Raw genomic sequence first — 22,961 nt, 5'->3', positions numbered from 1 at the left:
CCGCTTTTTTTTATTCGGTAGACTGAAATGACAGTTAATAGTATGATTTTTTTTTTCACTTATTTATTACCACACAATATTTACATTCAAAAAATTATGACAGCGAACAAAGCCTCCTGAGGCTTAACTGCCGCTGTAATCGCTCTTATATTTACTCTTAATATATTATATTAAACTATGGAGTATTTCATTTCACGAAGTCGGCATTCATGTCTCTTATAATGAGGTGTTAGAGTCTAGATTTTAGAATGACATTTCATGTCCATACTATTAACTGTCATTTCAGTCTACCGAATAAAAAAATAGACTTTACTCTTTACGAGTATTAATTACACAAAACCTCTAAACCTTATTACGTTGGATAAAGGCCTAATTTCAAATGGCACAAATGATTTGACCAGAATTTTTTACAAAATGTTATACCTACAAAATAAAGGCAAATCATTTTCCCAATTTTGCTTGCTTTACTACAAAGCCTGACCAATCATAGTGAGTGCACCGGTTTTGGCTAAGCGTAAGAAGATATTGTACCTTGTAGTCATTATCATAAGATTGAAATTAGCCTAATAAAAAATACTCGACCAAAACCGGATCGCCCACTTAAAACAGAACTTGATTTTTTTAGTAAGTAAGGTATTGGTATTCCACCAGTGCAATTTCTTGGTCCAATGTGCATCGCGTCTTACTCTCTCACTAAGCAAAATGTGAGACGCAAATACACATTGGAAAGTTGGCATACCACCCTAAAGAATTGATCTGTTTGTATGATTTGCATTGTATGTTCTACGCTGTACCTTTATAAAGTTATTGAATGTGATTTCAAACAATTGAAAAAGAAAATTATTTAGTTGCTAGTTAAAAATATTTTATATAGGAAATAGTCATACAAAGTTTTAATGCAATAATATGAATATTTATTAATAAATACTAACATAATATGACAGCGTATTGAGCACTAAAGTATAACCATGTAAATTTTCAAATAAATAAATACTTACTGTCAATTTCTTAACCTGTATAACGGCCGTCATACAAAATGAGTTAATATTGTAAATCTATAAATAAATACAGTAGATTCGAAATTTGTAAAAAGCTAAGCTCCACTATAGCGCGCGGGGTATACCACGGGTTTAAGTAACCGATAAGAACCGGAAGGGATTCATGTCACCAATTTTCATTTAATTTAGAACATACCCATGTTAATTAATTTAATTCATGGAAATTTACCTCCATTATAACTATCATAACTGTCTACACAATAAAAGGTCTCAAATATCCCTGTTCAATAGTTGTAACTCAAAAATAATGAAAATAAAATAAACATGTTCATTGTACAAAATCATTATTGATCATTGTGATAGTTGCCGTGCGTTAGCGTAATTGTTTTAACACATTAATATCCACTTCATTATTACACGATACACTATCATCACTTAGGTATGTATTATGTAAGTCTAATATCGTTATAGCAGAATTCGTTCTAGTTATTCTATACGGACATTAAAAATATGTAAAGAAAAAAACACTACACCTTCGGCCAATAACATAATTTTAAGACACATAACAATTAATTTAAAAATTAAAGAAAACCCCGACGCTTTATACCAAAAAAAAACAATTTTACGCCAAAAATTGCCTAACATCGTTTTGGAAAAGAGCTCATACTCTTTAAAGTGCTAGATCGATTTCTATAAAAAACCACATCGAAATCGGTCTATCCGTTGGAGAGCTACGATGCCACAGACAGACATTGGCGTCAAAAATATAACACTCTTGTTGCGTCGGAGATTATAAATGTTTTACCTTATTGTATTAGCCGAATGACCAAGTCAAGTGTCTATTGTTTACATTATTCTAAAATCCAGATGGAATAGAATATACTATATAGGTGAAATAACTAGTTTCTTTGCGAAGCGTATTCTAATAGTAAAACCTCGGCTAGAGGTATGCGGAGTTCCTTCTGTAGTAATATACTTTTGTTATTTATAGATATGTGTTATGTTAAGCCAAAATTAACTTTGCGATAAATAAGGGATATATTATTGTGATTTATATATTAGAAAATTTTATTTAGCTGTTAAACACACACAATATTTGTCTGTTCAGTCTAATGTAAACGTTTGTGAAATCTAACTAACTATTGATAATCGTTTGTCCCTATCCGTCATTTTACATTTCTGTTTGTTATAAAGAAACATATTTTACAGATGTTTGTAAGAGGTTGCTAAGTTTTATGAAGAAGGGAATAATCCCTACTAGGTAATTTATTCCCTGATGTTATTTGTAACTACTGCCTGTTTTCGTCTGTCTAGTTTGTAGATATTCCACAAGAATAACAAATGCGATATATGTCTATTTAGTGTACCTACGGTAAATGCCCCAATTTAAGTAGGTACCTTACCTACGTTGCCATACTAGCTGTATAGAAAAGTGGATACGTATGTTAGCGACTGTACTTACAGTACTTGCATATTCCTAGCCTAATACATTAAGGCCCTAAGTGACCATGTTGCAATGAAATTTAATCGACATTTTCAACCAAATAAATTCATTCCCATTTATAATTAATACTTACCTAATGAAATAATTTGACTTATTTCTAGGAATATATTAAAAATGTGTTTTGGTAGACTTGTAATAGAAAAAAATGTTAACAAATTTTTATTAATTGAGACGTAACTTATGTGAAGTCAGCAGCAATAGTAGCTAAGCGGGCGAGGTGTTCAAAATAATCTTGATGCGACTTTATTGTTTAGAGAATAAGAGCGCGTCAAGGTAGTTATGAACACCTCGCCCGCTTAGCAACTTCTGCTGCTGACTGTAGGTATATACGTAATAAAAAAATCTTTTAGTAATACACTGTATATATCTTGTTTGTAAATAAATGATTATGGTTTCACACATAAAAAAATATACCTATCTACTAAATTGTTTACAGTTTTGGCTATTTCTATTAAATTACATTTCGCGAAAAGTTTTCAAGTAGGTAATCATGTTATTTTGTTATTTTTGTGGACCTAAAACAACATTTATCACTGCCCTTTTAAACCTAAGTCGTATGTAGCAACATTTTTATAAAACCTATTCATAACTAACACTTAGAACTTTAGAAATAACTTGTCATGTTATACACCTCATAATAATACACCAATTAAACTATTCAAAGCAATAAAATGACCATACTCATAATAATTAAAATGAAATTATAATATAACGAAAACTGCCATAATAATTTCTTGAATTTTTACTCGATTTTTTAATCCAATATTGCGATTTAGAACTAAATATAAGTAATTTTAAATTAGTTTATAATTGAGAGAAATGTATTGGGATTGACAAGATAAACTTAGAGGTAACATTTTATAGAGTTAACGTTTTACTCGAACGATAGCCTCTATTGTGAGTAATTCTCAGCTGTGATTTTATTTTTAATGTTTTCAAATGAGATTATGTATGGAACTAGTTGCTTTTGTCGAATTTTGTGGAATCTAGTCCTTAAAGGCCGCTATCCATGTTATCCACGTAACATTTAAAAGGTAACCAATGTTGTTACGTAATTTGTAGTTCTCGGAAGTCTCAGACGGAATAAGTCAATTTGACTATTTATCAATTTTGTCTTTATAATTGTTAGTTGGCAGCGATATAAGTAAGTACCATAAAATATTTTGAGATGAGATTTTTGGACATTTTTATTTAGTCAAAAGACTGCTTTTTCGTATGTCAATAAGGCATTAGGTAGGTAGTGGCAAGAAAATTCCTAATTCCAAAAATACTTCACAATGGTTATTTTAATGTAAAATATAAAATTTCAATTAATTTCACTCTGTCGTGGATGGCGGACAGATTCTAGTCTATTTAGTGTTGGTTTAGTCTGAAAAAGTTTAGCCGTGTTACGTATGACGCTCAATCACAGAACAAGTAGAATGGCGATGCGAGCAGGGTACGTGTCGCCGCGGGGTTTTGAGCAAACGCTCGCATGCTACTCGCCAGCGCTGACCGAAAATGAAGTAAACATGCCTTTTTGCGCCACAATAACGTTCAGATTAAGAAGCCAGACGTCAAATCTGTTTAAAGGAGGCGTATCCATTCACCACACACACAGTGCGCTAGCTAGTTTTTACTACCGTTGCGCGTGTGTTACTAAATGTGGAGAGGAACGAGCGGCGACACCGGTTCCGATATTAACTGTGCGCGATAGCCATTCTAACCTCTTTAATATGTTCTGTGCGCTCAATTATTAATCGTAAGGATTTAAATGTGCATTTAATGAACATTTTGATAGTCCATTAGATCGAATATATCTAAATACAGACTACAGGTCCTGTCAAAAACAAGAAGTAAAGGAATTATTATTTATTGCAAATAACGTTTTTAACTGACCGTACGTATCTATAGCGTCGAAATAAGGTCGAAAATCGTCTGATATGTGTGTTGTTGTTGTAACACACATATTATCGGAACTTCAAAATGTTCTTATTTGATCAATTGTTTGAGTTTTGTGTAGAAATTATGCCTGAAACATAGTCCCACGCAAAAAGAAACAAATAGCAAATTGGCTTTAAGAGCTGGTTACCTGTCTGAATTTATAGTAACTAACAAAAGGGACGCCGCAATACGTGAGACACGATAGGAGATATCTCTTATCGTGTCTGACATATTACGGTTTCCCTCTTGTCAGTTACTAAAATCAGGAAGGTGTCAAGCTCTTTAACGAATCTTGTGAATTTTGACGCTGAGAATAGTGAGAATGTCTTTTTAACTATTTAAGTAGGTACAAAAATACACCTTCCCTCATTACGTAAAATTTTTTTACAAATCCTTGTTTTTGTCTGGATCTGTTTGTAGTCAGGATTCGAAATTATTTAGCCGAGTAAGAAATGTGTATTCCTTCAAAAATATAAATATAGCGAATGGTTGTGTTGAATACTGATACTCAAATGATTTTGTTATGCTTTTTGTTAGCCTGTGGTTGTCTAGGCATCTCTAGATAATGCGCGTCTCGAGAACAAATTATCTAATGTGTATTTTAAAATTAGATAAATATACAACATTTTCATGACATTGACTTTTATTTTATCCCAATAAATAATTTATAGGTGTCAATTTGAAGACATCACTGTTATAAGTTATAACCCTGTACTTATATTCCCCAATACAAACAAAAAGAAGCTTGGTTACCTATACTATATACCTGTATAATTTTCCTTCTTATAATTAGGTAGATAATCAACAATCAATTATGAAAAGGCCTTGGCCTTCATAGCTGGAGCGTTGTGGACTGTAGGTTTGTAATTTAAAGATCTTCATCAATTTCTTTCCTATAAAAATGTACGTTTCGTGGTTTACTCAATTAAATCTAAATTTTTCCTACTGAAGATCTTTAAATTACAAACCTACAGTCCACAACGCTCCACCTATGAAGGCCAAGGCCTTTTCATCAATTAGTGAAGACTGCAATAAACTGTATAGAGACCTGGGTATATAATGAAATTTTCAAACAAAATTGTAATATTGTAAACGACACAAAACTCATAGTAAACGACACAAAATACTGATAAACAAAATTGTAAAAACGAACAATATCAAATGTCGGCTCCACTCGTGTCTGGCCACAAAATATAGCACCGGTCCAATCGCACCGTAGTGCTTAAAAACAGACTCCATCTTGAAGTAACAATCGCTTTTGTAATCAAACCAGTCTATAACTTGTCTGTCAAACCACACGTACGCTCCTTTGATACTTTCAGGGGCTTCTAGAACTAAATACACAGGTGTTTCGGCCGCTTCATCGGGACTGAAAACACCTAATCCTCTAGTCATATCAGTCTGAACCAGTCCAGGGTGCATGGCATTGATAATTATCTTCCTAGATTCAAGATCCTTCTGTTGAAGTCTCGTCAAAGCACACACGGCTACTTTAGCGATCCTATATGCCGCTGCCGAGCCGCCATCAGCCAAATCGTTCTTACTAAACGTACCATTTTTAACGCCACCCAAAAACCAATTTACGAACTCATTAATATCACTGACTGTTAAGTCATTGCTCGATAACTTATCTATCCAATATTTATTCCGAATGTTAGATAAGTGACCGCAGTCACTTGCTATGTTTAAAATCCGCCCATTCTCTCTTACAAGTGGGAATATGTGTTCTTGAATCGTAAGCAAACTTCTGTAATCAATGTCTATAACTTGTTTGCTTTCTTCGTACGTAGTTTTATATCCGTCCCCTGCTACGGCCGCGTTGTTTATCAGTATGTCGATGCCGCCATGTTTTTCTTTTAAATAATCTCTGAATTTGATAATACTGTTTTCGTCAGCGACGTCTAGTTGGTGATACGACGGTGCCCAGCCCAAAGAGCGAAGTTCAGCTACTGCTTTAGTTCCTCGATTGACGTCTCTAGATGTGAGGTAGACTGTTCCTTCCATATTTTTGCAAAGGGCCTTGACTATAGCAAGCCCTATGCCTTTATTAGCTCCAGTGACCACGGCGACCTTCATGACCGCTTTTGATGAGCGCGAGGCGCAGACTAATTGTTTAGGTATCTACACAATAAACGTTGATAACTAGTTATGTAAATTCAAGGTTATCTTTAATGACTAATGAGCACGTAACGGGTTTGAAAAGGTGATAAGGCGTTTTCTACCTACTTTGTTTGATAAGGTATCAGATTAATTGACCATACAACTTTGATGACAAGCGAAGACCTAACTTTTAAATATGAAAATGGCTGTTTAATTAAATATTTATTTTGTTATTGCTTAACATTACAGAAAGTTAACTCACGCCAAAAAAGCGTGAGCAAATAAAATAAAGCAAGAGCGTGTAGAAGTTTTGTATGTAAATCATTTATAACTCTATTTTCTTTGTATTATAATTTCTAGCAACGTAAACTAGCACCAGCCATAGATAGCGGAGGATACCTAATAGTAATAAGGATGATTTTTGTAGACAAGCGGGTTCATATTTGGAAATAATAAACATATATCAGTGAATATAATTATCTTTATTTTATAAATATTCAACACATTGTCGGAGTAAACGATGCCAGGGCAAACAATGATGCCTTAGAATAAATAAAGCATTTTCATAGAGTAGGCATATTCGTACATTTAGACTCATTTGTACATTTAGGCTCATTTAGACGGCGCGCGAACTCGTATACGATTTTAATTACATTGCGGTTCATTGAGGTGACATCAATTCAGCCGAACGATTAAATGACGCAATGTAATGAAACTCGCATGCGAGTTCTCGCTCCGTCTAATTGAGCCCTAACCCTTGAGCGTCAAACGCGAGTCATGTAGGTATCCCCAGACGCAATGTGAAATATAATAAAATGATATTTAATTCAAAATCAAAGATAAAGCAATAAGGAGTAGGCTTATAATAATTATAATAAAAGTTTAGAGACATCAGACATACTTGGAGAGTAATTTATTATTAGAGTTTATTAACACGTATATACTACTAAAACGGGATCCTGCAGAAAACCGTACCCGCAAAAACTGGACGTCAGTGGGAAAGAGCTCTAAAGGGGCCCACTGATGATTAGTCCGCCGGATGATATCGGCCTGTCAGTTATTCGGAGCTGTTACCTTTTGCGTTTAAGGGGATCCCCCACGCTAATGACCTTCGATCTGAATCCCTTATATCATATTAACAGCAACGGCTAAGCAATATAGTATCCCATATTTGAAGTAAATATAACTTTAAAGTAATAACTTTGAAGTAAAGTTCATAGTCTTCGAGATATTTGGCATCAAATTTGAACAATTTTAATAAACTGGTTTTCTGGCCATAACTTTTGTGTTAATTAGTTTAAAATTAAACTGAAGCGAAGCGCTGGTGGCCTAGCGGTAAGAGCGTGCGACTTGCAATCCGGAGGTCGCGGGTTCGAACCACGGCTCGTACCTATGAGTTTTTCGGAACTTATGTACGAAATATCATTTGATATTTACCAGTCGCTTTTCGGTGAAGGAAAACATCGTGAGGAAACCGGACTAATCCCAATACGGGCCTAGTTTACCCTCTGGGTTGGAAGGTCAGATGGCAGTCGCTTTCGTAAAAACTAGTGCCCACGCCAATTACTGGGATTAGTTGCCAAGCGGACCCCAGGCTCCCATGAGCCGTGGCAAAATGCCGGGAGAACGCGAGGAAGAAGAAGAGTTTAAAATTAAAATCCTCGACACGTTTTTCGAGACGTCAAAGACAAACCCAAATATGTAGATTTCGTATATCTAAGATCCTTCACAGCGAACTAGATACGAAAAAGTGTTTTATTGACAATGTTTAAAAAATCATAAATAAATAAGCATTCATTTCCTTCAAAATCCGGTCGACAAAAATGGAGATAAAAGATTGAAGAACTGGGTTGTCTTATAATTCTATCTGTGGTGCAAAAAAAGGAGATACGATTCAAAACTTGCCATAAATCGATGAAAACCCCAGGTAGCCCCTTAACTGACAGGCCGATATCGTCCGACGGACTAATCATTAGAGATGCCACGAATATTCGGCAACTATTCGGTATTCGGCCACTTTGCCGAATATTCGGTATTCAGCCGAATGTTGCCTACTTATCGGCCGAATACCGAATATCTGTTGCACCTACCTAAAAAGAAGAATTACACAATAAAAATAACCAAAAACTAGGTTACATTTAATATTTAAAATGTATTCTTGGAAAGATGTTAAATACGAATACCTTTTTTTGAGCATTAACTGATTACAAAATATTTTATTTTATCATGGGTGGATTTGATTTGATTGACTCTAACAATATTCATTAATTTTGTTCAACAAAAAATAAGTATATCTTAGCAAACGTTATGCTTTGTCGCCGAACAATTTTCATAATATGTAATTGTGACTCAAAATGTTCGCATGTCATGCCGAATATTCGGTATTCGGCCGAGAGGGGCCGAATATTCGGTATTCGGCCAAAACCACTATTCGAGGCATCTCTACTAATCATCAGTGGGCCCCTTTACGGCCACGTGTTACGCCGTTGACGCTCAAAGAGTCAAAGTATACAAGGTGTCGTTTAAACCGGGTCTACTCTTGCTTTTACGGGACATACACAAATTGTTAAAAAAATGTCTTCCATGTTCCCGAAAACTAGAGACAATGGCATTCTAACGGGGCCAAATAAATACATGCACTAAGAACAGTAAGTTCCCCTTTTAACACATTCGCGTCGTTTTTTGTTTCCTTTGGCCATGACGTCACATACCGTCCGCGAACGTGTTAAATACATGTGATTTCGGGTTTTTATTATAGGTATTGGCATAAATTGATTCTTATATAGGTTTGGCCTACATCAAATTGTGGGCAGTCATTTCGTCAAAGTCCCAAACTTTCAGGAACAAGAAAGACAAATTAGAACCTAAGTAGGTACATATGTATATGGCCCTTACATCAAATATCATTTTTAGACATCAGTCACAGATCTAAGGTAAGAAAGGTCAATAATTCATATATCTACCTACAATAAAATAATGTCAAGATATGCAGTTGATAGTTCAGTAGGTAAGTACTAGTACATAGGGTAAATAAATGGGTAAGACATGACATTCTGAATTGACATAGTAATGTTAATTGTAAACACAATACTGAGTGTTTGATATAAGCGTCTCTTAAGAGGCGAATGACACATAGAATCATAAACTTAGGTAAAAGTGAGATAACAATTCTGGATTGAATATGGTGGTGACTGTTTCATGCCTATACACGATGTATTGTGTGCGTGCCGCGTGGCATCTCCTTACGATACAATACGTGTACAGGGTATACAGGCCCCGTAGACAACATGCTAATCGCTAACGCTACGTTGCGAACGAAACGCAACTGTCACTATCACACTAATATGGAAGAGTGACAGAGAGACACAAAGCGATTCGACGGGGAAGCGCAAGCGATCGTCACCTTGGCTAGGCCGCCTGGTTGGCTAAAAATAGTTATTTCTTTTACAAGGGGGCAAAGTTGTTGTTTAACCGCTCGTGCTAATATTGATACCCGAGCAAGCGAAAGATTCCAAAATTGAACCACGAGCATAGCGAGTGGTTCGAGAAATGGAATCTTGAGCGTTGCGAGGGTTAAACAAAATTTGCCCCCGAGTGAACCACAAAATTTTTCACCACACCAACCGAAGCAAATATTAAATGTAAAATATCAAACAAAATCAAACCAAATAAAATTCCAATGAATGTTATTAAATATTTATCATCCAAAATCAACATTTAAAAGGCAATTCTACCAGCAAACATTAGAAAACAACTCAAAATTTGCATTTGATCACTTTGCCTCACATGTGAATAAAATGTAACTTTGCTATCAGTTTTTGAAGTGCAAAGTAAGCCTTTCCGAGCTGGTGTGGTGAAAATAACATTCCAGTTGCCAGGGAGGTTTTGGGATTATACTGAGCAACTTTTATTATGGGAAAAACTCCGAAAACGCAAATTTTTTTTACCCTCCCATAGAAAATAGACCAGCCAAAATGTATGAAACAGCCAAATTTTTTTTAGCGGTTTTGGGGTTGGTCCTATAGTAAAAGTTGCTTAGTACAATCCCTAAACCTCCCTGCCAAGGGGAATGCAGCTATTTTTTAGCCAACCTGTATACAAGAATTTTCCACTTCTATTTTTATCACTTTTTCAGTTGAATAATATATCATGCCGACGAGTCATGATGTTGAGTTTGTGGCCAGGGAAAAAGTGGGTGAATAGCACAAATTTAAATACTTATTTCAACAAAATCAGTAGGTTTTGTTTTCTAGATGGTTTTGTCATGGTCAAAAATATGTTGGTATTTGGTATCATATTTTTTCAAAATTCATAAGCACGACCAACGAACATAGATGGTGTATTTTTTGTGGTTCAGGAGCAGCATCAACACTAAATTGATCATTGTACTTTTTTTTACACATGTTAGCATGTGAAAGGAAAGGTTTTTAAACGTCATTTTCTAAAACTTACCGGTGCCTTTATTAATCCGTTAAAAATACACAATCACAATTAAACAGAGAAAAACAAGAAACTATTTCGCTGGCCGTACTTTAGGAAACACGTACTAATGTAAAGATTCATAAATTGTCGGGTATGGAATCCGGCTGATTTTCGAAATAACCGACATCCTCAAGCATTGGGAATCATCCGAACACACTTCATTTTACCAGAACTGCATTCTTCATTACAAAACATGCCTGTTAATAGCAGTTTCGCCAGTAAACTAATGTAAACCTATATACAGTCGTGAAGCCGGTCTCGTCTCTCGCATTAGATAAAGCTTTGGTTTCCTCGGAAAGCGGTGCCGTCATATAGCGGCCGTAATACAGCGGTGAATGGCGTCACTATACTTCGTTTTTTTTAGGATTAGAAATTTGGTAAACAATCTTGATGTGTCTTGTACGGTCCACATACCGCACATTGCCATCTCAGCGAAATTACTTACAATTGCGTAAAGCAATATAATACGAGTCAGTACACGTTCAGCATTAGAACCTATCACGCGTGTCCTCATTTGCACTATCATTCATAATGTCGCGCTTTTATAGTTAGTTATCAATAAAGTGTTTAATTTCGGCTATATTGTGAGTTATCATTATGTCAAGCAACCAACAGAATACAATTGGTGTATGTGACACTAGCAGCCCATACATGTCTTTTAATTGAAAAACACATTTTAAAAATAAGTTACGGTAAATATGTAACAATTATGAATCTAATACGATCTTTTATAGTCTTCTGCTTTCATAAGTAATAGTTATTGATTTTTAAAAAGTGTTTTTCAATTAAAAGACATGTCAAAATCGCTTACCTTCTTTCAAGTTCTTTCTAATGCTAAAAAAAACGAACTATAGAACGGTGTTTATGTAAACCAAATTGCGCGGTTTCCTAGAGGGTGATGGACACCGTAATGTCAAAAAGCGGTGCCGCCATTGACGGTGTCGATAGTTTCGTGAACGTTTTATTTGATAGCGGTGAAGTCATTTGTACTAAAATCTCAAACGCACCTTCTGTACCACGAGATTTGAATAAATGATCTTCCGCACAACGATTATTTTCCTCTTCAGCCCTAGTAGCACGGTAGAATTTTTATCGTTTATCACCATGCCTGTCACGTTCGAACAAGTATGTAAGTGCGAAAGTGACGGGCATAGTGATAGTCGATAAAAATGGAACCGTGCTGAGCCCGCTGATGATAGTTCATCTTCCAAGCAAATTATTAAAAGCTAAATCAAGTCGTCCATTTTCTCCCCTGGATACGTTTCGTTTGACCTTGGCACTGACAATCCAACCTCTAGACTGAGCTTAGGCCAATTCTTTCATGAAACCGATGCTGCCAAAAATACGGCGGTGCGGGGGGACGAGGTGAGCGAATCCCGTGCCGTGATTGGTCCGTTCAAAGACACGGACCAATCACGGCACGGGATTGACTCGAAGATGGAGTAACGCTACCGTATGTGTGGCAGAGGGGGTAGCGCGACTATGCTATGTCTAGAGGTTGGATTGTCTGTGGACCTTGGTAGCTGAGGGTGTGTTATGACGCCGTCGTCACGGTAAAGACGGTCGTCTTTTTGCGTCCGCTATATGACGGCACCGCTTTCCGAGGAAATTAAATCTTAACTCGTGCCGGAGTGAGGAGTCTAGTTGTCGTCTTCGCTGGCGGACACGGACTTCCTGGAGACGGGTGTGTCGGGGCGGGAAGAGCCGCTCCGGGACCCGCTCTTGGACCGGGAGCGAGATTTGGAACGCGACTTGCTCTTTGATCTGAAATTAAATAAATAAATATTAATGGACATTTTTACACAAATTGACTAAGCCCCACGATGTTACTAATAAATATTTTCTTTTCTTTTCTTTTCTAAGCTCAAGAAGGCTTGTGTTGTGGGTACTCAGACAACGATATACAGTGTGGAAAGATAAGTCGGGCCCTGGAGGGAAACTAACTTAAATCCTTAAGCTGGCTCATTTTACTTAAAGTAGACATTCGTTTATTTTTAAAAAGAAACAAAACTGCATTCAAAGATTTTCTAAAACTCGCTTGCCTCGCCCGGGACTCGAACCGACTAAAAATTCACAAAAAATCAAAAATCGCAATTTTATTGTACTACTCGATACAGTTAATGTTAATGATAACATTTCTCCAAGAAACATTAGGTCTTAAACTCGTCTGTCGTACAAAAAATCCATAAAATGTAATATTTAGTAGTACTCAAGATTTTTTTAGACAAGCCAAATTGAAGAAAAAAAGAAAAATACTTTGAATGCAGTTTTGTTTCTTTTTAAAAATAAAGGAATGTCTCCATTAAGTAAAATGAGCCAGCTTAAGGAAGTTTCCCTCCAGGGCCCGACTTATCTTTCCACACTGTATATAATATACAAATACTTAAATACATAGAAAACAACCATGACTCAGGAACAAATATCTGTGCTCATCACACAAATAAATGCCCTTACTGGGATTCGAACCCAGGACACCCACAGGGCCAGACCGGTCGTCAAAAGAAAGAAAAACGTTTACTATATAATAGGGTATTTGACTACCTAATAGTCAAATCAAGTTTCCTTTTTCGAACTGTCAAAACGATTTTGCTACTATGGAATTTATATTTAGTAGTGACGTCGCAATCAAATGACCTACTCTTCATAGTTTTATACGAGTATTAAAATAAAAATTGTGTCTAAAAATAACAGCTGTCTACTTTTCTTTATTAATCTTCTGGTGCTTTATTTCATGCATGGTGTAAAATAATTTATTTTAAATACACTCAAATACCCTATTACTGTGTTGTTTGCTGCAATAAAAACCATGTTAAGTCGCGTAAAAGTTAGCGTGTGTATGTTATAAGCGAAGCTTTGAAATACAAAATGACCACGTCCTATGTGTAAAGGTAGTTGTATTTAGTCAGGAAGGCTACCACACACATCGAAAAACGATATTTCGTATATTTCCCTGTCTGTCACTCACGCATATTCGAGTGATAACTTGATAAGACAAAGCGTCGCTTTCGATGTTCGCGGTAGGCCTTCAGATATCTCTGCAGCTGAATTATCCATGTCCCTGCTTACCTTGACCGTGACCTCGAGCAGCTCTTCGACCGGCTCTTCGACCGTGACCTCGACCGGCTCTTGGACCGCGACTTCGACCGGCTCTTGGACCGCGACCTTGACCGACTCTTGGACCTGCAATTCAAAATATTTCATTTGTTAATGTAAGTAGTGTAATAAAAATAAAAATATATTGATCAAACTATAAAAATCGAGTCCCCAAATAAATAAATATTATATGTATTACCATTTTCTTTGAAATATAATTTATTCTGTCCTTCGTTGCATTATTTATTTATTATTAAAATTATTAATTTTATTTTATTGGACAAAATCATCATGTTCATGAGTGATGAATAAATCTAAATTCCACAATTATTACCTTGACCCACTCTTGGACCTCGAACGACTCTTCGATCTCGACCTGCTCTTCGACCTCGACTTGCTCTTCGACCTCGACCTGCTCTTCGATCTTGAACCGCTCTTCGACCGGGACCTGCTCTTGGAACGGGACCGGCTCTTTGAACGCGAGCCAGACTTGGACCGCGAGCGGCTCTTTGAACGGGAGCGGCTCTTGGAACGGGACCGGCTCTTTGAACGGGACCGGCTCTTGGCTGAGCCGGAGCGAGATCGGCTGCGGGATTTCGAACGGCTTTTGGAACGGGACCTGTAGATAAATAAATGATAGTCGGAAATAAGATTAACAAAAATGCATATTTGATAAATATTTCTTTTGTAACGCGACCAATGTGCATTCAACTTCGCATTGCAGTTGACTATACAGGGTGTTTTTTGTTAAGAGTCGGACTCGGACGTGGAGATTGTTTCCTTGGAGACGATCTTGGGCCGATGTATGGCAAAGGATAAACAATAACTTAAGACGTACCTGTCGCTATCGCTGTTGGACACTATGCTTTTCCTGCCTTCCTTGGAAGGCGGATTGCCTCTGCTCTGCGACCGCGACTGACCGAGAGATGTGGAGTCTCTTTGCTGGGGTACAATCTTAACAGTACAGTTTTTTCTTAATTAAATTTACATGTCACTATCGCTATTGGACATAATCCGTTTCCTGCCTCCTTTAGCAGGCGGACTGCGACTGCCACTGCGACTGCGCGAGCGGCGACTGCCCGCGTCCGAGTCGGACTCGGACGTGGAGATGGTCTCCTTGGAGACGATCTTGGGCCAATGTATGGCAAAGTTTAGATTTACCTGTCACTATCGCTGTTGGACATAATCCTCTTCCTGCCTCCCTTAGCAGGCGGACTGCGACTGCCGCTGCGACTGCGACTGCGCGAGCGGCGACTGCCCGCGTCCGAGTCGGACTCGGACGTGGAGATGGTTTCCTTGGAGACGATCTTGAGCCTCTGTTTGGCAAAGTTTTAACATAGCTTAATTAAATTTACCTGTCGCTATCGCTGTTGGACATAATTCTCTTCCTGCCTCCTTTAGCAGGCGGACTGCGACTGCCACTGCGACTGCGCGAGCGGCGACTGCCCGCGTCCGAGTCGGACTCGGACGTGGAGATGGTTTCCTTGGAGACGATCTTGAGCCGCTGTTTGGCAAAGTTTTAACATAGCTTAATTAAATTTACCTGTCGCTATCGCTGTTGGACATAATCCTCTTCCTGCCTCCCTTAGCAGGCGGACTGCGACTGCCGCTGCGACTGCGACTGCGCGAGCGACGACTGCCCGCGTCCGAGTCGGACTCCGACGTGGAGATGGTCTCCTTGGAGTCGATCTTGGGCCAATGTATGGCAAAGTTTAGATTTACCTGTCGCTATCGCTGTTGGACATAATTCTTTTCCTGCCTCCTTTAGCAGGCGGACTGCGACTGCCGCTGCGACTGCGACTGCGCGAGCGGCGACTGCCCGCGTCCGAGTCGGACTCCGACGTGGAGATGGTCTCCTTGGAGACGATCTTGGGCCAATGTATGGCAAAGTTTAGATTTACCTGTCACTATCGCTGTTGGACATAATTCTCTTCCTGCCTCCCTTAGCAGGCGGACTGCGACTGCCGCTGCGACTGCGCGAGCGGCGACTGCCCGCGTCCGAGTCGGACTCGGACGTGGAGATGGTCTCCTTGGAGACGATCTTGAGCCGCTGTTTGGCGCTGAGCTTCTCGTCCGCCGCTTTTTCTCTTTTACCCCCTTTTTCTTTCTGCAAGAATGAATAAAGGAATGAAATATAAGGAAGATATAATTAGGGTTTAATACCTATTGATTACCATTTAAAATCGTTTATGATTTCGTTCTCAGGCCGGACGATCCGATAGTCGGGATCGTGGTAGTCGCCATCAGATATATCGGAGCGGCCGAGGTGTTCACAATATCTAAACACGCACTCTAACGCCCTGACAATAGTGGCGCGTTTAGATATTTGTGAGTACCGTAGCCGCTCCGATATATCTGATGGCGACTGTACTACAGCTTTATATGACGATTTTTTGTGGCCTGGTGCAGATGTCTTGTTTGGCTATGGCAATGAGCAACTTCAGACAGGGGCATGGATGTAATAGTACATTATTGTCGAGGATCGGAAGTAGCTACTTGCTGGCTGAGGATTCGTTTTAAACGGACGACCTTGGGAGTCCGTTTAATTGAATCCGAAGCCAGCAAGTAGCCTTCCAGCCGAGTCGTATATAGTGCTTTTCTCAAAAATGGTGCAACAAATAGAAATATTTTACACAGCAACGTTCTAATTTTCACAGAAAAAAGTAAAACCATTAAAAAGATTTGCTTGCCGCCTTTAAAAAAAAACGATGTGTATTTTTCTGCTGAAAATACGCCAACCTATTTGAGACACCTAAATAGTCGCGGTACCAACATTAAGCCTATAACAGACTATCGCACCGCACGCAGTGAGAGCGAGAAAGAGATAGGTATCTGTTTCTCGCTCTCACTTATGAGTGCGACGCTCCAAGGTCGCGGTGCGGTGCGATAGTCTGTTACAGGCTTTATAATAATAAGTGCTGATCATCTGTTTGGCTGTTTAAGGGACCTATGCCTTCATTTGATATGGCCATTTAAAGTTTTAAAAAGTTTGGTACTCGTTAAATAATGGAATTTGTATGCAACATTGCAGTCCTGAAATCAAGACTGCAATGTTTTTAACTTTTTAATTTTTTGAATGACCATAAACTACGCACTTCGCGACCTATTTTTTAACCGGCAACGTCGACTTTGCTGTCCATTTTTGAGAAAAGGTGCTAGTAACTTGCCTTGCGGCCTCGCTTGGTGGGCGGGCGGTCGCTGTCGGAGCCCGAGGCGCGGTCGCGGCGCTTCTTACGGCTCTCGCCTTTCTCTTTCTTCTTTTTTTTCTCCCGTCTGAAACACGAAATAAATCATATTGTACCAGACGGGGTCCCGTTGTTTCCCATAAAGTTTCAAGTCATCATTTATTTAGGGCCACTTGCACCATCTCACTAACCCGAGGTTAACCCGTTAAATAGTTAACCCAGTGTCAAATTGTACTGGTAACCATGGTAACTCCAAGTTTAACCGGTTAACCCCGGGTTAGTGGACTGGTACAAGTGGGCCTTATTTATTTAAACTTTATTGCACAGTAAAAAATGTACAAAAGGCGAACTTAATGCCTGAAGGCATTCTCTACCAGTTAACCCTCGGGCCAAACAGAGAGCAAGCAGTAATAGGTGCAAGAAAAATTTAAAGTACGAACAGTTTAATATTAAACATAATTTTTTATGTTTAATAATGTATTGTTTGTCATATTATCATTAGTCATAAAACTGAAACCGTTAACATTTCAGGATTTTCGTTAGGTTATCCTATAGATAGGTTTAGTTAGGTTTGTTTTATGGCAATCCTGAAAAGTGACGCGTTTCTGAACCAAATCAAATATGACTAACGAAAATGCGGGCTAACAATACATTATGGCTTAAAACTATTTGGGAAACAATAGAGACCCGTATCAGACATATTCGTCCTTCCTCCTACCCCTGCCTCCCGTCATCTTTTCCTCAAGCGGCAACTCTTGTTTAAAGAGTATGTACTCGTTTTGGATATTTTCATTTTAACCCGAATGGTTAAGTGTGTTTAAGCAATTTTAAAACTTACTAGAAAGCATCTCAAAACAGAGTCAAGTTAGTTAATTCCTTTACTTTTTTACGATATGGGCAAGATAAAAGTAAATAACATAAAAACATCTCTTCATTAGGCCGGTCGCTGCCGCTGCCCGAATCACACATATTCGTCCTTCCTCCTCCCCCTAAATGTCGGCAAAGACACGTATCACGACACACGTGAAGACACGTGTTTGAAGAGTATCTACTCGTTTTGGATATTTTCATTTTAACTCGACCGAACGGTTAAATTTATTTTAAGCAAAACTTCCCAAGATCCCAAAACAGAGTCAAACTAGCCTGTTAAAGGCGTATGTTAAAATTGAAATATTCCTTTACTTTCTTACGATATAGGCAAAAGAAAAGTAAATAAAATACAAACTTCTCCTCATTAGGCCGGTCGCTGCCGCTGCCCGAATCAGACACGTATTCGTCCTTCCTCCTCCCCCTTTCTTTTTTACATCAAACGGCATGTCGGCGAAGAGCAGTCACTGTTTGATTTACGTTTAACATCAAACTCAAAGGATTGTATAATAAAGACAATACAAACTTCTCCTCATTAGGCCGGTCGCTGCCGCTGCCCGAATCAGACACGTATTCGTCCTTCCTCCTCCCCCTGCCTCCCTTTCTTCTTCTCCTCAAACGGCATGTCCGCGAATAGCAGTCATTGTTCGATTCACGTTTAACATCAAACACAAATGTATGTATACTAAATAAAGACAATACTAACTTCTCCTCATTAGGCCGAACGCTGCCGCTGCCCGAATCACACATAATTACATATTCGTCCCTACTCCTCCTCCTATACCCTTTCTTCATTACATTAAACGGCATGTCGGCGAAGAGCAGTCTCTGTTCGATTTACGTTTAACATCAAACACAAAACGATTGCATAATAAGTAAATAAAATACTAACTTCTCCTCATTAGGCCGGTCGCTGCCGCTGCCCGAATCCGACACGTATTCGTCCTTCCTCCTCCCCCTGCCCCCCTTCCTCTTCTCCTCGAGCGGCATGTCCGCGAACAGCATTAATTGTTCTATTTACGTTTAACATCAAACACAAATGTATGTATACTAAATAAAGACAATACTAACTTCTCCTCATTAGGCCGGTCGCTGCCGCTGCCCGAATCAGGCACGTATTCGTCCTTCCTCCTCCCCCTGAATGTCGGCGAAGACACGTATCACGAGACACGTGAAGACACGTGTTTGAAGAGTATCTACTCGTTTTGGATATTTTCATTTTAACTCGACCGAGCGGTTAAGTTTATTTTAAGCAAAACTTACTAGTAATCATCCCAAAACAGAGTCAAACTTGCCTGTTAAAGGCGTATGTTAAAATTGAAATATTCCTTTACTTTCTTACGATATAGGCAAAAGAAAAGTAAATTAAATACTAACTTCTCCTCATTAGGCCGGTCGCTGCCGCTGCCCGAATCCGACACGTATTCGTCCTTCCTCCTCCCCCTGCCCCCCTTCCTCTTCTCCTCGAGCGGCATGTCCGCGAACAGCAGTCATTGTTCGATTCACGTTTAACATCAAACACAAACGATTGCATAATAAAGACAATACTAACTTCTCCTCATTAGGCCGGTCGCTGCCGCTGCCCGAATCAGGCACGTATTCGTCCTTCCTCCTCCCCCTAAATGTCGGCGAAGACACGTATCACGACACACGTGAAGACACGTGTTTGAAGAGTATCTACTCGTTTTGGATATTTTCATTTTAACTCGACCGAGCGGTTAAGTTTATTTTAAGCAAAACTTACTAGTAATCATCCCAAAACAGAGTCAAACTTGCCTGTTAAAGGCGTATGTTAAAATTGAAATATTCCTTTACTTTCTTACGATATAGGCAAAAGATAAGTAAATAAAATACAAACTTCTCCTCATTAGGCCGGTCGCTGCCGCTGCCCGAATCAGACACGTATTCGTCCTTCCTCCTCCCCCTGCCCCCTTTCCTCTTCTCCTCGAGCGGCATGTCCGCGAACAGCAGTCATTGTTCGATTCACGTTTAACATCAAACACAAACGATTGCATAATAAAGACAATACTAACTTCTCCTCATTAGGCCGAACGCTGCCGCTGCCCGAATCACACATAATTACATATTCGTCCCTACTCCTCCTCCTATACCCTTTCTTCATTACATTAAACGGCATGTCGGCGAAGAGCAGTCTCTGTTCGATTTACGTTTAACATCAAACACAAAACGATTGCATAATAAGTAAATAAAATACTAACTTCTCCTCATTAGGCCGGTCGCTGCCGCTGCCCGAATCAGACACGTATTCGTCCTTCCTCCTCCCCCTGCCCCCCTTCCTCTTCTCCTCGAGCGGCATGTCGGCGAACAGCATTAATTGTTCTATTTACGTTTAACATCAAACACAAATGTATGTATACTAAATAAAGACAATACTAACTTCTCCTCATTAGGCCGGTCGCTGCCGCTGCCCGAATCAGGCACGTATTCGTCCTTCCTCCTCCCCCTGAATGTCGGCGAAGACACGTATCACGACACACGTGAAGACACGTGTTTGAAGAGTATCTACTCGTTTTGGATATTTTCATTTTAACTCGACCGAGCGGTTAAGTTTATTTTAAGCAAAACTTACTAGTAATCATCCCAAAACAGAGTCAAACTTGCCTGTTAAAGGCGTATGTTAAAATTGAAATATTCCTTTACTTTCTTACGATATAGGCAAAAGAAAAGTAAATTAAATACTAACTTCTCCTCATTAGGCCGGTCGCTGCCGCTGCCCGAATCCGACACGTATTCGTCCTTCCTCCTCCCCCTGCCCCCCTTTCTTCTTTACATCAAACGGCATGTCGGCGAAGAGCAGTCATTGTTCGATTTACGTTTAACATCAAACACAAATGATTGTATAATCACTACATAGTATAAAACAAAGTCGCTTCCCGCTGTCTGTCTGTCCTTATGTATGCTTAGATCTTTAAAACTACGCAACGAATTTTGATGCGGTTTTTTTAATAGATAGAGTGATTCAAGAGGAAGGTCTATGTATAATTTGTTAACCCGTGCGAAGTCGGGGCGTAAGTAAATAAAATACTAACTTCTCCTCATTAGGCCGGTCGCTGCCGCTGCCCGAATCAGGCACGTATTCGTCCTTCCTCCTCCCCCTGCCCCCCTTCCTCTTCTCCTCAAGCGGCATGTCCGCGAACAGCAGTCATTGTTCGACTCACGTTTAACATCAAACACAAAACGATTGCATAATAAGTAAATAAAATACAAACTTCTCCTCATTAGGCCGGTCGCTGCCGCTGCCCGAATCAGACACGTATTCGTCCTTCCTCCTCCCCCTGCCCCCCTTCCTCTTCTCCTCGAGCGGCATGTCGGCGAACAGCATTAATTGTTCTATTTACGTTTAACATCAAACACAAATGTATGTATACTAAATAAAGACAATACTAACTTCTCCTCATTCGGCCGGTCGCTGCCGCTGCCCGAATCAGGCACGTATTCGTCCTTCCTCCTCCCCCTGAATGTCGGCGAAGACACGTATCACGACACACGTGAAGACACCTGTTTGAAGAGTATCTACTCGTTTTGGATATTTTCATTTTAACTCGACCGAACGGTTAAATTTATTTTAAGCAAAACTTCCCAACATCCCAAAACAGAGTCAAACTAGCCTGTTAAAGGCGTATGTTAAAATTGAAATATTCCTTTACTTTCTTACGATATAGGCAAAAGAAAAGTAAATAAAATACTAACTTCTCCTCATTAGGCCGGTCGCTGCCGCTGCCCGAATCAGACACGTATTCGTCCTTCCTCCTCCCCCTGCCCCCCTTTCTTCTTTACATCAAACGGCATGTCGGCCAAGAGCAGTCATTGTTCGATTTATGTTTAACATCAAACACAAATGATTGTATAATCACTACATAGTATAAAACAAAGTCGCTTCCCGCTGTCTGTCTGTCCTTATGTATGCTTAGATCTTTAAAACTACGCAACGAATTTTGATGCGGTTTTTTTAATAGATAGAGTGATTCAAGAGGAAGGTCTATGTATAATTTGTTAACCCGTGCGAAGTCGGGGCGTAAGTAAATAAAATACTAACTTCTCCTCATTAGGCCGGTCGCTGCCGCTGCCCGAATCAGACACGTATTCGTCCTTCCTCCTCCCCCTGCCCCCCTTCCTCTTCTCCTCGAGCGGCATGTCCGCGAACAGCAGTCATTGTTCGATTCACGTTTAACATCAAACACAAATGATTATATACTAAATAAAGACAATACTAACTTCTCCTCATTAGGCCGGTCGCTGCCGCTGCCCGAATCAGGCACGTATTCGTCCTTCCTCCTCCCCCTAAATGTCGGCGAAGACACGTATCACGACACACGTGAAGACACGTGTTTGAAGAGTATCTACTCGTTTTGGATATTTTCATTTTAACTCGACCGAGCGGTTAAGTTTATTTTAAGCAAAACTTACTAGTAATCATCCCAAAACAGAGTCAAACTTGCCTGTTAAAGGCGTATGTTAAAATTGAAATATTCCTTTACTTTCTTACGATATAGGCAAAAGAAAAGTAAATTAAATACTAACTTCTCCTCATTAGGCCGGTCGCTGCCGCTGCCCGAATCAGGCACGTATTCGTCCTTCCTCCTCCCCCTGAATGTCGGCGAAGACACGTATCACGACACACGTGAAGACACGTGTTTGAAGAGTATCTACTCGTTTTGGATATTTTCATTTTAACTCGACCGAGCGGTTAAGTTTATTTTAAGCAAAACTTACTAGTAATCATCCCAAAACAGAGTCAAACTTGCCTGTTAAAGGCGTATGTTAAAATTGAAATATTCCTTTACTTTC

General features: G+C 39.2%; 2 protein-coding genes across 2 annotated transcripts in view; both read right to left on the bottom strand.

The window, feature by feature from the left end:
• Nucleotides 1–5,494: 5,494 nt before the first annotated feature.
• LOC134651854 (carbonyl reductase [NADPH] 1-like) lies at nt 5,495–6,552 on the bottom strand. Its single transcript, XM_063506974.1, has one exon. The coding sequence runs from the start codon at nt 6,499–6,501 to the stop codon at nt 5,530–5,532; it is 972 nt and encodes a 323-aa protein (XP_063363044.1). The 5' UTR covers nt 6,502–6,552; the 3' UTR covers nt 5,495–5,529.
• Nucleotides 6,553–12,641: 6,089 nt separating this feature from the next.
• The window catches only part of LOC134651853 (RNA polymerase-associated protein CTR9 homolog), a 30,326-nt gene continuing 20,006 nt past the window's right edge, over nt 12,642–22,961 (bottom strand). The window contains exons 16-21 of the mRNA XM_063506973.1: nt 17,264–17,373; nt 16,053–16,203; nt 15,456–15,542; nt 14,435–14,719; nt 14,086–14,187; nt 12,642–12,771 (exon numbers count right to left, since the gene is read on the bottom strand). Of these exons, the coding sequence (XP_063363043.1) occupies nt 12,648–12,771; nt 14,086–14,187; nt 14,435–14,719; nt 15,456–15,542; nt 16,053–16,203; nt 17,264–17,373 (859 nt within the window). The 3' untranslated portion in view covers nt 12,642–12,647. The remainder of the gene's footprint in view (nt 12,772–14,085; nt 14,188–14,434; nt 14,720–15,455; nt 15,543–16,052; nt 16,204–17,263; nt 17,374–22,961) is intronic.

Source organism: Cydia amplana, chromosome 10, assembly GCF_948474715.1.
Source record: "Cydia amplana chromosome 10, ilCydAmpl1.1, whole genome shotgun sequence".
NCBI lineage: Eukaryota > Metazoa > Arthropoda > Insecta > Lepidoptera > Tortricidae > Cydia > Cydia amplana.
Note: the sequence above shows the minus strand (reverse complement) of the source record. Positions and strands in the feature narration are given on the sequence as shown.